We start from the raw sequence: 17,904 nt of genomic DNA on the forward strand, positions 1-17,904 counted from the left end.
TGATAGAAGAATCAAGTTAAAAGACACTAGAACTGGTGCAATAAATGATATCTGATAGAAGAATCAAGTTAAGAGACTCTAGAACCGGTGTAATAAATGATATCTGATAGAAGAATCAAGTTAAGAGACACTAGAACTGGTGTAATAAATGATGTCTGATAGAAGAATCAAGTTAAGAGACACTAGAACTGGTGTAATAAATGATATCTGATAGAAGAATCAAGTTAAGAGACACTAGAACTGGTGTAATAAATGATATCTGATAGAAGAATCAAGTTAAAAGACACTGGAACTGGTGCAATAAATGATATCTGATAGAAGAATCAAGTTAAGAGATTATCTCACATAGCAGAAGATTGAAAACTCCCTTACAAAAACTACCTTGGACAAACATTCTTTCTAAGCCTTCTTGGTTCAATTCTTTATAGATGAAGCTTTTGTTTTCGTAGAATAATGTAATGGTGTATATATATATATAGCTTCTCGTCTAATTTATGTTAACGAAAAATTAAAATCTAACACCCGTAAATTTCTCACCACCAAAACTTCAATAGTAGAACTTCAGAATAAATAGAGGATTGTAGTTTTAGTCTAATTAGATTTAATTCTATGAAATCAAGGATACCGAAGGTATCATTGTAGCGAGAGTAAACAAGCAAATTGCTTAGTCAGAGTACGCGTGACTTTGTTAAATTTGAATAATGTACGAAATGAACAGGTTGAGCGTAAAATAAAGTGAGTCCACATCTCTACGTAGTGATTTTAATTTTCACAATTAAAATAGCCTGGGTAAAGTTAATAGTAAGGTAAAAGTTTGTGTGCTTGATCATTTTGACAAGATATTAACTTAAGATTAATTAGTAAACTATCTCCAGTTCATAATGGTGACGTAAGGTTAAATCATTGGTAACAAATTATCATAAGTAGGAAAACATTTTTCCTCTTACGTATTGTCTGATACTTCGGCTTTCAGTCTTTATCAATGTTACAGCTATTGGCAAACATCTAAATATGTAATCCTGATTATAAACTTTGAAAAAAAAAAGAAATAATTACAGGATCTCCTATAAACAAACTTCAACGTGTTCTCCAAAAATGTTACTTCTCAGGAAGAGTATCCATAACACTTTTAGTGTTTATAAAGGCACTCTCTGAAACACCGAGAACTTCGAATATTGTACAGTATCTTATTAGTGTGCGTGTACGTATGAAACAGTTATGGTTTCAAATAGGTAGATCCGCATACTAATTTGACAGTAAACTTATGTAGTCATAAATAACTTCTTTTTCTATTTTTACTCATATTTCTTACACACACGAATGTTTGGAAATATTGAATAAGATGAACGATACTTGTGTAACATACAAATGTCTAGACTACAAACATGTAGCTTCTAATAAAGCCCCCAGGCGACTTCTTGTGGAACTAATCTTTCTGACAATAATGATTTCTCTGAATACAAATATTCCAACGGCTTTCAAATGAAATTTAACTTTTGAATCAATTCGTATTTTACACTTTGTGTAACTCACGTACCCTAAATAAGAATAGTGATCCTAACTGGCAGGTAGTTTTATTCTAGAACTTATTATAAAAATATATTAATATTTATACAATGTAGGTGTGGAGTTAAAATCACCATGACATCTGAGACCTATTATAAAAATACATTAAGTATTTACACAATGTAGCCAATACAGATATGACATCTAGGATCTATTACAAAAGTATATAATTTATTTATACAGAGTAGTTGTGCAGCTAGAACAGACACGTCATCATCACAAAACAAAAGATTAGTTCCATTTTTTTTAATGTTCTGTTATCCTTTCGCACATAGATAGATACATAAGAGCTATCTGTGCCCTTAATTTTAAAATTATTTACTAAAGGAAAAGCACCTAGCCAATAGCACTTACCGCCAACTTTACGGTTGCATTTATCGATTTGTCGGATTTAACTGTATAATATCTGGCGAATTTCGGCAATCTTAAGAGAGAGATAAGCCTTAAGTACAGATATTGAATTAACAACGCCAAACAACATTTTATACTAATAAACAAAATAAAAACCCGTAACTCTCCATATACTAAAGACTATTCCAAAAAGAATGGTGACTGTGTCTTGGTTTCGTATAAGGGTTAGCATTTTTCACCTTCTTCATAAGATTGTTTGTTTGAAATTAAGCACAAAACTACACAACGGGCTATCTATGCTCTACCTAACGACAGGTATCGAAATCCGGTTTCTAGCGTTGTAACTCCGCAGATATTCCGCTGTGCCACTGGGGAGGGAGCAGAAAAATGAGGAGGATGAAAAGTACAAACGAAAATACAAATAAGTGAGTGAAGAAAAAAACTCAAAACAGGAAGTTAGGCCTTTAACAGATCTTCAGACGATAGGATTTAGAGTCCCTTAAGGCTTTTAATCAGAAAATCTTCGTCTTATGTGCAAAGAAGAGTACTCGACAATTTTCTGAGCTTTAAAGGGAGAACCACCAGGACCCTAGGTTTCACAAAATAAGAGCGTTTCATTAGTAGACTTGGTAAAAATCGAGAAAATGTAACCGACTTTAATTATCTTTAAGGAAACAGAAATGCTTGGATTAGTGAAGGAGGATAGAGACCGCCATGGAATTGGAAAGCAATTTGCTAAAAGTTAGGTGCTTAGTTAATTCCAGCTAGAGAACACTAAAATCGAGAAACACAGTTCTAAAAAGTTCTGTGTTTTCGATTTTATTGCGCGTTGTGGAGGCAACCTATATACAGACACAGGTATCATTCTGAGATAACATCTCGTGAAGAACGTGCACGCCCTCTACGGGGTTAATAGTGCACGTGACTGATACCTCCCACTGGGCTGTAAAGTTTCCCGACTAGGCGAGCAGGCTCCCTACTACACTCCTGTGGCCATGCGCCTCCTTCAGCAGGGTTTAATGACACTCCGGTGAAATGTTATGTTGCTCTATTGAGAAAATGAAATGAAAGAAAGTATTGATGTTGAAACTTTTGACTTTTTTCTTTATAATAATTTTCAAATTCTATCACACTTATTAGTGTGTACATTTATCTCTTGACTGGTATTTACTTTCCTTAATAGTAGACAACCAGGTTTTTGTCAGGACTTCACATTGTCGAGCAGAGTGACTCTCAGACAATCAACTCTCAGAAATATTAAAAAGTCGAACAGGATGGTGTACAGACAGCCAAGTCTATTTTTTTACCACAACTTTACACAGTTTACCAGAGTGACTCACAGATAATTAAGTCTCATTAGAAAGCATTAAAAATAGAGCAGGATGGTGTGCAGATAGCCAGGTTTTTGTCAGAACTTAACACAGCCAATTAGAACCGTACATATTCGAGCAGGATGGCACGTGGACAGTCTGATTCTTTTTCAAATCTTACAAAATCGAGAAAGATGGCGTACAGATATTTGTATTATTGTCAAAAATCTTACATAAGCGAATCACTTTAATATTATTACAGACATATTCTATACTGTGATATTTTGTTTATAATAGACAGTGGTACAGAAATATTTCATTGTGTTATTTTCTGTTAACAATGAAAAGCAATACAGAATCTTTCACCTAATATACTCTGTTTATAACTGATAATAGTATAGATATATTTTTTTGTGTGATACGCTGTTAACAATGAGCTGTAGTACACAAACTTCCACCAAATATACTCTGCTGATAATGGGGAGTACTGCAGAAATGTTCAATTGTATAATACTTTGTCAACAATGAACAAGTGGTAGGGAGCATTCCACTTTGTGATACTCTGTCTAAAATAAACACCGGTATGGACTTGTTAACCCTATGTGATACCTTTTTATTACCGATACTGATATGGACTTATTGTACATTTTGAGTTGAGTTTCATATTCTGAAATAATGTACCTTATGTTTCTACTGTACCAAATAAGCGCTTGTACTTACTGGATAAAAACAAACTTGAAGTAACTATATATCTTATCTTAGTAATACAGTTTTGTGGAGATTAACTTCAGTGTGTACTAGCCTCAATGTTTTGAGTTTCAAGCAACGTTTGAGTGAGTGGTTCTGAACGAAATCTTACGTTTAATTTCACATTCTGTGACAGTCGTTGAACTTTCGTGTGAAAATACGTTTCGTTTACTTTCACATTCTGTGATAGTCGTTCACCGTGCGCGTGAGTTCGATAGATAGAAGACGTTGCGTTTAATTTCACAGTGTGTGACAATTGTTGAAGGTTCATGTGTGTTAGATAGAAGACGTTACGTTTAATTTTACATTCTGTGACTGTAGTTCCGACGTTCATGTGAGCTAGATATAAAACAGTACATTTAATTTTACATTCTGTGACTGTTGTTCCAACGTTCATGTGTGTCAGATAAAAAACAGTACATTTAATTTTACATTCTGTGACAGTACTTCCGACATTCATATGAGCTAGATATAAAACAGTACATTTAATTTTACATTCTGTGACTGTAGTTTCAACGTTCATGTGAGCCAGATATACAACAGTACATTTAATTTTACATTCTGTGACTGTTGCTCCAACGTTCATGTGAGCCAGATATAAAACAGTACATTTAATTTTACATTCTGTGACTGTAGTTTCAACGTTCATGTGAGCTAGATATAAAATAGTACATTTAATTTTACTACATTCTGTGACTGTAGTTCCAAAGTTCATGTGAGCTAGATATAAAACAGTACATTTAATTCTACATTCTGTGACTGTTGTTCCAACGTTCATTAGAGCTAGATATAAAACAGTACATTTAATTTTACTACATTCTGTGACTGTAGTTTCAACGTTCATGTGAGCTAGATATAAAACAGTACATTTAATTTTACATTCTGTGACTATAGTTTCAACGTTCATGTGAGCTAGATATAAAATAGTACATTTAATTTTACTACATTCTGTGACTGTAGTTCCAAAGTTCATGTGAGCTAGATATAAAACAGTACATTTAATTTTAAATTCTATGACTGTAGTTTCAACGTTCATGTGAGCAAGATATAAAACAGTACATTTAATTTTACTACATTCTGTGACTGTAGTTCCAAAGTTCATGTGAGCTAGATATAAAACAGTACATTTAATTTTACATTCTGTGACTGTTATTCCAACGTTCATTAGAGCTAGATATAAAACAGTACATTTAATTTTACATTCTGTGACTGTTGTTCCAACGTTCATTAGAGCTAGATATAAAACAGTACATTTAATTTTACTACATTCTGTGACTGTAGTTCCAAAGTTCATGTGAGCTAGATATAAAACAGTACATTTAATTTTACATTCTGTGACTGTTGTTCCAACGTTCATTAGAGCTAGATATAAAACAGTACATTTAATTTTACTACATTCTGTGACTGTAGTTCCAAAGTTCATGTGAGCTAGATATAAAACAGTACATTTAATTTTACATTCTGTGACTGTTATTCCAAGGTTCATTAGAGCTAGATATAAAACAGTACATTTAATTTTACATTCTGTGACTGTTGTTCCAACGTTCATTAGAGCTAGATATAAAACAGTACATTTAATTTTACATTCTGTGATTGTAGTTCCAACGTTCATGTGAGCTAGATATAAAACAGTACATTTAATTTTACATTCTGTGACTGTAGTTCCAACGTTCATGTGAGCTAGATGAAAATCGCGATGCTTTCTTCCACTGAAGTTTATTTGTGCAATACGTGGATAAAAATATTACTGTATATTATTAATATTTATGAAATAATCGCCGAGTAAATGATCGAATTTAATCTTTTCGTAAATTTCACCTCTCGCGGCTCCTTTGTATAAGTTTGAAACTTAGACTTTTACATGAATACGTTCGGTTAGTGGATTTGAATGCCGTATCGAAGATATGGGAAGAAAGTCATCAATTGTTCATATTTTAAAGAGAAAATAAAAACCTTGCATGGAACATAATTTTATGTTAAAATTTTACTGAAGCTTAACGACTTTGACATAGACATGAAAGATGTCGAACTATTTCGAAACGAATGATATTTAATAACAATAATTAAGGTCATTAATGGGAACAAAGTAAAATATCTGACAAATCATTATCTGACAGATGGCTTAGAATTCGGACAAAGTTTATTTAATGAAGACCGCTGCACTCCGACTTACCCTTTAACATCAGAAAACCTGGTTTACACCGAGAACCAGAAGGAAAAGGAAAAACGAAATGTTGAAAGACTTAAATTATTAAATGTACATACAGCTCTCCAGGGCTTAATGATTTTTACAAACATTTAATAATGTGTATTCATATTTCTTGTTTAGTTTGTGTTTAAATCTTTTTTTCAATAAAATAACAAATGCGACATCAGTGCAATAAATAAATGAACTAGTTAATAATTTAAAAATAGAAACATAAAATATTCGCAAATATTTATATCTCAGGCAAATAAAGCAAAAGAAAACGGAGGTTTAGATTTATCATTTTTAAAGGAAAATGTTAATAGACAATGAAGAAAAACTAAGTATATTTGGGAGGACTACTATAACTCCTCACTAAGATAAAAATGATGTTTCTTGTTAAACATGTAACTCGACATTTCTATTGATTCAGTATTACTTTTCTAGGGTGGGCATCAGCTATTCCCTTGCTACGTTAATAGCCAAAAGTTTGTTCTAGAACAAAAAGAGTCAATAAATACTCTGCCCCATCAATTTTCTCGTTATCTCAATCTCCTTCCACAGTTTTCTGAAATTACATGTCCATTTTGCTTTGAAGCGACTTCAAGTGCGTGATATTTGAAAATGGGTGTTACGAAACAGCACACGCACAGATATGTCTATATATTTGATAATGTTATTAAAAGCAATCTATGCATGCCATACATTCAGAATAGAACTTTTGACAGTTAGTTTTGTTACATTGTAATTGCTGTTCACCAAAAAACTAGCTCATCGGAATTGGGAGACTGTTCAGTAATGATGCCTCATACGATGTGAATAATCTAATTGTTGTACTGGTTTGAGAGAGTTTTATTCATTCAAACGCGACCACAATTGAAAAACAAAAGTTTATCTAAACACTATTAGACACTTCAAAAATATTATGACTGTATCTTCGTAACCATCCATCAAAACCTAAAGTTTGAAAGACCCGGCATGACTAAGTGGTTTGGTCGCTCGACTCATAATCTGATGATCACGGGTTCAAATTGCCATCAGAACAAACATACTAGCCTTTCAACCGCGGAAGCGTTATAATATTACAGTCAATCCCAGTATTCGTTGGTAAAAGAGTAGCCCAAGAGTTGCTGGGTACGAATTGACCAGTATAAGGCTTCATGTAGACCGAGTACAAAACAGGTATTCATGATATTCCATATGAAAGCATAACGGTAATGTCGCATTACGTAAGAATTTCTGTGGAACTGAACTGTTTAAACGAGCACCATAAAACCGTCGTTCTGTTATGCTAGATAAATTACGGAAAACATTTCATGCAGAAATGGCATGCTTTGGACATGATAGCTTTACAATGGAGTCTTTTGTAATAGAAAGTACGCTTTAGGACTATTATCACGCTGAACGGTCGTCAGATAGAGCACGACTGACGTGTCGACAGTGACTGTAACGACGTGGTGATGCTCCAAAAATGTTTAATATAGGGTACGCAGTTCTCTGTAAACTGCTCAGTTAATGTGAATTAAAATAAAGCAATTTACTTTAAAATACATTTGGGAAGAAAATAAATCAATGTTAAAGGAACAAAACTAAGCAAACATCGAACAAAATATTTTGTTTTCCTGTTGTAGTTGAAACAATGCAAAGTAAAAGAGATGGGTAAAAAATAATCAAATAAAAGAAAATGCTTTTCTTGACTGGGTTAAAATGGATTCATATTACTCTTAACACTAATTAGCTAACAGTAAAAGGTAATATAGCATAAAAAGGTACATTTGTGAGTAGCAGGCTATGTCAACGTTTTGTCTATTCGTTATACAAAGTAGAAACTTTGTACATTCAGAATAGTTTGCTTTCATTGTATAAAATAGGGTATAAATAAGGCCCTAGCAATACGTGACTTACACAGGATTTCATAGTCAGTGTTAAAACACTCAAGCCTCGGGGATTTAACAACACCGTCGACATTAAGAATCACTAGGGCAATGTCTGCTTTCATAGGTCGAATTGATCTTCCAACAAAACGTCGACAGATAGCACGCGAGGGGTCGTCTGTGTAGTAACGATCAGGAAACTCAAAGTTGTTTGTGAATACGTTCAGCTTTCCTTTGACTTATGCGGGAGTTAGGCAGTAAGTTAGTGTTAGGAAGGGAGGAGATAAAGAACTCGCTGTCTCCCATTAATTGTGCTTCTTTTAACTTTTCTTCAGAAATGGCTTAACAAGACCTTGCGTGGCTGAATTGAGTACAAAGAGAAACGACTTGCTATCTTACATGCTATTGTAGAACTTAAAGTATGCTCCAATACTAGCGTTCGTCGAGTAGCAACTCGAATTGAAATAAGCGCATGACGGCCTTCCCTCCCCCCCTTCTCCTGCAGAACTTGGGCTTAATCCGTTCTACGCTACAATAAATGTCTTCGGAACGACTAGTCACGAGGAGTACGAGTATAGCGCGAGGAGACCTCGTGAGGTGCCTTGGTGACGGTGACCATCAGGAATCACTGACGGGCACAGGATTTTGCAGGTTTGCTATACTATTTGTATTTGAATAAACCCACTAAATCTGACATATTAGCATTGTTTAAACAATAGCGAGTAGCTCAGGCACACAACAGTTTAGAGCACACTACAGGATATGAGTTTTCCTTATGTTTCCATAACTAACGGAGGTGTAGAACTGTATTCAAGTGATTGTGCTACTGGCCTTATTGTCAATAAGAACTGTAAACTTGTTCAAGTTGGTGTGCTTTCGCAATTATTGTAGATATATGTGTGTATAGTAATTGAAATGACAAGATGCAACAGTCAGTTGTAAAAGTTAACATTGTACAACGAAGTTCAGATGAACATTTAATATGCCCATCTCAATTAAACCAACGCTATTAAATATCATCTCTCTACACGGTATAGAATATTTAATGGCACCTTAAGTACGTTAGTTTAAAAACTACTTAAAGTTTCCTTCTTTTTTTATTTAAAGAATAGTGTTTATCGTATGTCGATATGAACGTGACCTTACTTCCAAGTTTGCAGTTAGTAGATAGGGAAAACGTAAGGTTTACTGACTTTTTAAATTCTTTCTGGTTATGGAGGTTAATATTTCCAGAGACTTTCTTTAGTAGATAGGGAGAAAGTAAGGTTTACTGACTTTTAAAATTATTTCTGGTTATGGAGGTTAATATTTCTAGAGACTTTCTTTAGTAGATAGGGAGAAAGTAAGGTTTACTGACTTTTAAAATTATTTCTGGTTATGGAGGTTAATATTTCTAGAGACTTTCTTTAGTAGATAGGGAGAAAGTAAGGTTTACTGACTTTTAAAATTATTTCTGGTTATGGAGGTTAATATTTCTAGAGACTTTCTTTAGTAGATAGGGAGAAAGTAAGGTTTACTGACTTTTTTAAATTCTTTCTGGTTATGGAGGTTAATATTTCTAGAGACTTTCTTAATCTTAGCACACGTTGCCTCACTTCGAATGTGCCTGTAATGTTGTGGGGCAATATTTTCTTGAAGTTTTCATGTTTATTATGTCCTTTTCTTCCCGAGATGCTTTAACTTCCAGTTAGAATGTTACCCATGAAAAACAAACTCCTGCTTGGAAACTTGACATTACTAAAAACAAAACGAAACCAAGATAAGACAGTTGTTCGAGTTCACCCGGCTGTTATTTTCCCAGTCTGTGATCTTTTTCTCGTTACTGCTGAACTGATCAGAGCAGAAAGCTTCATAGACGTTCGTTCAATTCACTAAGTTTTAAAAGATTTTTTAAATATGTATTTAGTACAAGTAAAGAGATATGTCTTCCTTAAAACTGGTTTGTTGAATAATAAATGATACTTTAAAATAAGAATTTTTTATGACATAATAAAGGACGAAACTAAATTTCTCATGTTGTAAAATGGCTGTATATTTGTTGTACAGGTATTTATATAAAACACTACGAAGATGAAAATAATTTAGTTAGATATATCTGTTTTCCCATTTTATGAACATATTTTAGGTACATAAATTTAAAGTTTCAAATCAGTTTAGCTATTTTTATTAAAAGTGTAAGTCTGAGACCCTTCAAAGTATTAGTCGCGGATGATTAGAAATATGTTTTACGTATAAATAAGCAAATATATTTTGGTATTTTGTAGACATTTATTTTCGATGTAAAAATAACACGTGGTTCTTGTACGTATCAGTACTCTGACGATTGAAAACATTTATATGTATAAATCTCGAATTATACCCTGTCATATCAAATGTAATTTTTCACATTCCAGTTTTTATCATTTTGAAAGAAAATTGTGTTAACACCCTTTTATGTAGCCAGTTACGAGCAGAGTGACTTTGTTTCCCTGTTTCTTAGCAATTTCTATGTAGTGTAAAGTTACTACTTTAGTACATGTTAGTTTGATAATTACGGCACTACATTAAGATGTATACTTAACTGTACATATTCGCGACTGGTATTTTTTTTTTAAGGCTAAAAATTTATTATACCCCCATATCTCTCTCTATATGTGTATATACAGTAAATATTGTGCTATAGAAAAGAAGGGAAATTATAAACTTAAAGAAGTTATAATTTAGTGTTAGGAGACGGACATATAAAACTGTTTAGAAGGAAAGTGAAGACGGAAATTCGAAAAAAGTAGAAGTAAAAATGGAAAAGGCTTAGAGCGTAAATGTAGAATTCGGAGAATAAAAGTAAATTTTGAAAATAAAGTGAGATGGCGTGGAGGGTGGGGTTGAATTTTCAAAGAGATTATGGTCAAGTGTGAGGTTTGGAAAATAATAACGAGGGTTCCAAAAATATTGGACAAACTGTGAGATCTAACAAATGAGAATCAAGTTTACATAGAGATTAAGGAAAAAGTCTGGAAGGTATAGCTTGAGAAGAGATTGGGGTGAACAACCGGATTTGAACAATGGAAGCCAAGTTTGAAAAATTTTTAGACTGATGAAATGTAGAGTTTCGAGAGTTTAAGTTAAATCTGGGAAGATTTGAACATTGATAGTCAAGTTTGTAAAAAGACTGAAGTGTGGGTATTGGAGAGTAGAAGTCAAGTTTCGAAAAAAAAAAAAGACTTGGATGTAGAATTTCACGATGGAAGTCAGGTTTGAGAATTTACTGGAGTGAAACGTGGGATTTGGAAAATAGAAATCAAGTTTCTAAATTGAGCGTCAGAGAAAAAAATCAGAAACATTTTTATTTACTCTTTTAAAGGTGAGAAAGGGAGGAAAATGAGAGTAATTTACTGAGTGTAAAACACGAAAGTAACTGTTAAGAATGAGAAGAAGGGTTAACGTATGAAAACGTTAGGGTTATGAGAACGTTAGGGACAAAGAAGGGTTAACGTATGAAAACGTTAGGGTTTACAATGAGAAGAAGGGTTAACGTATGAAAACGTTAGGGTTTACAATGAGAAGAAGGGTTAACGTATGAAAACGTTAGGGTTAAGAATGAGAAGAAGGGTTAACGTATGAAAACGTTAGGGTTAAGAATGAGAAGAAGGGTTAACGTATGAAAACGTTAGGGTTAGGATCTAAAAAAAAATGTTTCTCCTCTAAGCTTTTGGAACGATCCCCGTTTTGCATTTTCTTCAACTCGACGTCTGAGGAGACCGAACAGTTTAAAGCCGCGCTATTAATCTGGAAGAAATGAAGTTGTCTTTCATGGTTCTTCATGTAATGTAAGCTCCAAGTTAGAAATCAATATCATAGACTCGTTATCTGCCACGAACTGTGCTTCAGGGGGAAAAGCTGAGGTGCTTATCTTCAAATTAGAAGTCGGTGAGTGATTATATGATGACGGAGCTGTGACGAGGATAATAAAGAGCAGTTGTTTACCCAGCGAGCAAACTTTCAATGGCCTTTGTTTACATATACAATAGCTGTAGCAAATCATAAGGTCTGCTTTAAAGACGTCGCCTAGACTTCTTAATGTTGGCTTATTGTTGCAGTTGTTCTCTCTACCTAGTGGTTTATCAAGTGGAGAGCACTGGTTTGCTTCCACGATTTTACGTCTATTTTCATAAAGTTACTCTAAAAGTGATACCTCATGCATCGACTGAGTGCGCCACCAGGGAATTATTCTTATGATGATGTAGCGCATGTGAATGTCTCAGTAGGATAACTGATACTTTTAAAGCAGGTTTGATTACGCATTTAATTTTAGTTCGAACTAACTTTCTCGTGCATAGTTCTAGAATGCACTTTTTTTTTTTAATGTACAACACTTATTGTCGGGACTCCAGACGTCCAGTGGTAAGTCTAGATAGAGACTTGTAATCCTAAGAAAAATCTGGGTTCGATACCCTGATAGATATAACAGAGATAGCCTATTGTGTAACTCTGTTCGTGTCAACAAAAGCTTATTGTCGGATTGACATACCTATGACATAACTGGTGGGACAACTTTGTTAAGATTGAAGGGTTAAAATAATAATGTAAACAATAATAACAGGAGTGTCTTTTGCTTTTCATATTATGTGATTTTCGTTGTTACTTTGCCCTTCGTTGGAACAGAGGTTAGTCTACGGATTAATAACTCTAAAATAAGGGGCTCGATTCTTCTCAGTAGACACAGCTGATAACCCGGTGTGGGTTTGCTATAAGAAAAACACAGACACACAGTTACTCTGATTAATTTATTGCTTTTCAATATAGAGAAGTATTTTGAACAGAGTTAATTTAATGCCTATACACTTAACAGTGTATGGGAAAAAAAGACCGGCTTTTCTGATTAATGGCTCCGTCTCGTGGCATGTGGACTGTAATTCTTGATCACAGCTATCTGTTTTCGAACTTCCGTTTGAAAACGGCTCGGCATGGCCAGGTTGGTTAAGGCGTTCGACTCGAAATGTGAAGATCGCGGGTTCGAATCCCCGTCACACCAAACATGCTTGCCCTTTCTACCGTAGAGGCGTTATAATGGCACAGTCAGTCCCACTATTCGTTGGTAAAAGAGTAGCCTAAGAGTCGGCGGTGGGTAGTGATGACTAGCTGTCTTCCCTCTAGTTTTACACTGCTAAGTTAGGGACGACTAGCACAGACAGCCCTCGTGTAGCTTTGCGCGAAGTTCAAAACAAACCAAACCGTTTGAAAGCGTCCTTGAGTGTTCCCAGTAGCTTTATTTTATCGCCATATTGAAGACAAAAGCCGGTTGCACAGCAAATCAGGTATTACTGGTTATGATTAGAAATACTGAAGATGCTGAATAAATATCATTATTTCTCCTCTAGCTAGAATCAAATACATGTTGTAATAAAGAAAAGAGTAATTTGTATGTTTTTGATAAAATGTCAGTGGCAAATTATTTTCTCAATTAAAAAATTTCGTCTACAACAGAGATTTAATATTCTGTTGTTAACACTACTAATAACAGCTGAAATGAGCCTTCTTGCTTTGTCTGGGTTCTGAAAACGACTGTTATCATCGCGTTATATATATATGAAAGTAAACATTGGTTTCTGAAATGTTGTTATACTACACTGTTTTGTTTAAAGTTCATTATTTTCTATATACAGCGAGCTTTGTATCTATAACCTTAGTAAAGCATAATATTTCCTGTCGGTTTTTCTTGTCTTTCAAAAGAAAATAGTTTTGTTTCATGTTATGAGATATATTAAGAAATATTTCGATGTTTGATATTGTATCTTATGTTAAAGGTTTGTCATTTAAATAATAATTAATTGTTTCCTTGGCACATTACAGGCTTTACATATTTACGTAAAACTCCTGAAGTGTAATAACAGGCCATTGTAAACACACAGATTCGTTCGATAGCATCCGCATTTCGATCAGAGGTGGCTGGCACTTCCATCAGCGAAAACCTTCTCAGAAATACTCGTATAGCAGTGTAGACCAGGTGTCAGCCCTTAAGGTACAATAGGTTACTATAGCAACGATATACGTCTGCTTGAAAGCCGCCCCTGTTTGAGTGTGTGTGTGTGTGTGCATTTAACCTTCATAGTGTTGTGTCAGGTTCCAATTATCACGAGAGTCCTGCTGATGACGTTAGGCACGTGCCAGTAAAATACTTCAGGAAATGTTTACATTCGCTAGATATCGTAAGAAAATTTGGCCTCTTGTAGAGAAGGAAAGTATCAGGCACAGTGTCTGAAGTTAGAACCACACAGAGTGGTCTCTGGGGAATTCGTACATTGTTCAGAGTAAGAACGTACTGAGGATTTCTTCTACAGGCTTCTCGTGTAGCATCATCCTCTTTCCTTCGCCGTACTGCACCTCGGATGTTGGAGATTGGAGTAAAAGATGAGTGCAGTCTTCCGTAAAGAATTCAAATTTACTGGCCCAGCGAGCTTTCAGTTTGACTTACAGCTGTGACGAATTGAAGCGTCGACGAGGCTAAGGTCTTCTAAGGTAGAGTAAAGTACAACTGGATTACGATACCTCACGCTACTTCTCTAATGGATTACTTCAATGTTGGGCATAAGAACAGAGAACAAGAAAAAACTTTATAATGTTTTAAATATTAACGAAATAAAAAGGCTATATATGCGGACAAAGAAACCTAATTTATGCAGATAAATGTGTGCGCATTTATAAAACTCATCTCTTTGTGCACCTTTGCAAGTAACATTTGCTCACTTTAAGTGTAACTTCCACAGTTTTGTTCGTGTAGGTAATATTAATTCATTGACACTCGCATACTTATATGTGTTTGTATGTGTGTGTGTGTATTACTATTAATTAGTGCTTATTTGATAGTATGAATTAGCTTAATATGATTTGTAGACAATTGTGACAACTTGAAAAAGACGCAGTTGTTTGGTCATATATGTTCCTTCGATTTTACTACCCATATGTCTGGTATTAAAACTATCATGTACATTGCTTTATGTCCAACGTTTTCGTTTACGACGCCATCTGGTAGTAGCAAGATTTGTACGAGCTATCTAACAGAAGACGGTAGCTGTTGAAATGAAAGAAATGTTCTGTTAATGGAGTGTGTGGAGAGGAATTTCTGCTGTTCTACTATGGTTCAGTAGAACGTTTTTTTGTTTTGTTTTTCTCTTTGGCTTTAGTGTTATACTGCCGTCTTTGATGTGGGGGAAACAAGTCATTAACTACTAAACCTGTCAACAAGACGAGTTTGTAAAATCCATGGCGTGCTAATGGCACTTGGTTTTACTCAAGAGTTTTGACAGTGGCACAGTGGATTTCTGCTTCAAATTTTGTCATTGTGAGCAAATGAGTTCAAAGTTTTTATTTGCTTTAACCGAGTTTTTAAACTGTTATTAAATGTAGGCTTACAAATAAGAACACCTGCAATTAACGACAACCGACAAGAAATAACCACCATTGTAAAGAAAGTAAAAACACACACACACACACACACACACACACACACACACGAACAATGTAATCTGTGAACTACGGAATTTCTCTTCTTAGAAAAATCGTTAAACCCTTATTAGTTGTAAGTCGAAGTAATAAAATCGAAGTGACTGAGGAACTACATAATTCATTTTTGTTTCAGAATCTCGCTAATTTCCATTTATTTCTACTGCATGTAATTGAAATATTCACCGCTAGGGTTTTAACATGTTTCGGTCATTTCGATATAGATTTCTTTCGAACCAGCTACTTTGGTTCACAGATAAAGAAGAAAGGTCCATCTTTCGAAAGCCTCCGGGTTATAGGGTATTGTATTTTTGCGTTAACTAATGATTGGATATAGAATAATCAAGCGAGTATTTTTTTTTTGTTTATGGCAAACATTTTCTTCAAATATGTTTTAAGTGTTTTATTTGGATAAAAATGCTTTATTTCTCAGTCTTTTATTGGTTTGCTGAGATCTATTCAGTTTCGTATAATTCCTATATATATTTAAAAAAAAAAAAGATTGTTGGAAATATTGTGAAATATGATTCGGACCAAGGAAATTATTTTATATGATATCAGCTGATCATTGTTACTATAGTTTGTTGATTTACATGTATTTTATATTCGATTAGCTTAGAGTAAGTATTTGAATATTTCTATTTAAATTTTCTTTTAAAAATTGGTCCATGAAATGCAACGGTCAACATTTTTTTTGCCTTCTTTAACATGAAACTAATTTGTTTGTTTGTAGTTCACTGGAAAGGTGTACAATGTTATATGTGCTGTGCCCACCACGGGTATAGAAAGCTGGGTTCTACCGTTATAAGTCCTCAGGTTTACCCTTGTGCCACTGGGGGGTGGAGGGTGATTAAAAATAATCGAGGTCTTATTGTAAGTTGGTAAAATTAATGATTAAATTAACCACTACGATGCCGACATGTATTGATAATAAAATACCACGTAAAGGGAAACACGTTTACAATATTAAAATCTACTTAGCTTACAAACAGTAAGCTTTAATGAGAAATAGTTAGTAAAGAGTACCAAAGTGAATTTATTAATATTTACGTTACTAGCAACGTAATGCTTCGATATAAATTTCTTGGTAAGAAAAGCGCGGACGCCAACAATATTAAAATTAAATTTATTCTACAACGTAATACGTTAAAAGAAATTGTTAGGCTTAGAAAGGACTCGATAAGTTTAAGAGAAATTACCAAGGTTGATAGGGGGCACAAAAACAACAGCATCAAAGCCATGTTAATTGATTGTGTAATATTTTTATATAATTACCATAGAACTAAACCAGCAAAACACCACCACCAAACTCTATGTTATCTAGCAACATAACATCTGAATAGAATTACTCGTAAACTAAAGTCAGCAACATCAAAATTCGCGTTAATTAAGACCATAACATATTAAGATATATTACCAGGGTTGATGGGGAGAACGAAAGCCAACAACTTCAAAATCCACGTCTCTTGGTAACATAATATATTAATAAAAACTACGATTCTTGGTAAATAACACCAAAGCCAGCTTTGATAAAGTCTACATTATTTAGCAAATAATATTTTAATAGTAACTACTTCATACGGGCACGAGCGTTTAGATTCACCGTGTATGTTGTTTCGCTACGTAAAATTTAGCAGTAAAATATAACAAAGGGAAGTACAAGTTTACTTAATTTGTTCAGGGAATTAGGTTAAAGATATAATTAAAATTTTAATGTCCGATTTGTGGTAATGGTTTTTATCACTAGTGATCAATTTCTGTCAAGAAACTGACAACATGTCATGTGAGAAGTAATAACTTCGTAGACCTTTTGTGACAAACTCATCTTGTTCTTCACACATCTTAACCTTTTGTAATCCCAGAGCTAAACGACGACTAATTTAGGTGGCTCTCGGAAATGAGTATTTCAGTAGAAACTCATTAGTTTTATGTAACTTTATAAAATAAACGCATTCCTGAAGCATTGAGCTTTACTATGTGCTTCGTCATTCTGACGTGATTTGCTTAATCAAAGTTTACTGGCTAAGTGACGCCCTTGATTCTCTCTTGATAGGCTTAACTAGATCAGCAAACGTGCTTGTAGATAATTTATATAATAAATAGGTACATTTTCAGAATGGTTAACTGGTGACGGGAGGAGCCGACAGAAATTGATGTTTAAGGCCTAAGACTGCGTCATTTAATTATGTGTAATTACCACAGTGTTTGACGGTTAATTTTACAAGCCTCTATATGAAGTCTAAACAGCAGAGAGTATAATATAGCGTTCGCTTTGAAGTAGGCAGGACTGGCCTAAGTATTAATGACGTAAATTATGGGAAATCTAGAAAACCCGGTATGGACAAATGGTCCGTAGCGGCGCTTGGAATGAAGTGTCCCAGCAGGGTTAGAG

At 34.2% G+C, this 17,904-nt stretch overlaps 1 protein-coding gene across 4 annotated transcripts in view; it reads left to right on the forward strand.

The window, feature by feature from the left end:
- The window catches only part of LOC143226446 (E3 ubiquitin-protein ligase PDZRN3-like), a 246,420-nt gene that overhangs the window by 197,878 nt on the left and 30,638 nt on the right, over nt 1-17,904 (forward strand). The window contains exon 1 of one of the 4 annotated variants that reach the window (XM_076457419.1): nt 14,544-15,812. The exons of the other annotated variants lie outside the window; for them this stretch is intronic. Coding sequence (XP_076313534.1) covers nt 15,714-15,812 — 99 coding nt within the window. The 5' untranslated portion in view covers nt 14,544-15,713. Of the gene's footprint in view, nt 1-14,543; nt 15,813-17,904 lie in introns of those variants that run through there. 4 annotated transcript variants of the gene reach the window in all.

Source organism: Tachypleus tridentatus, chromosome 9 (genome assembly GCF_004210375.1).
Source record: "Tachypleus tridentatus isolate NWPU-2018 chromosome 9, ASM421037v1, whole genome shotgun sequence".
NCBI lineage: Eukaryota > Metazoa > Arthropoda > Merostomata > Xiphosura > Limulidae > Tachypleus > Tachypleus tridentatus.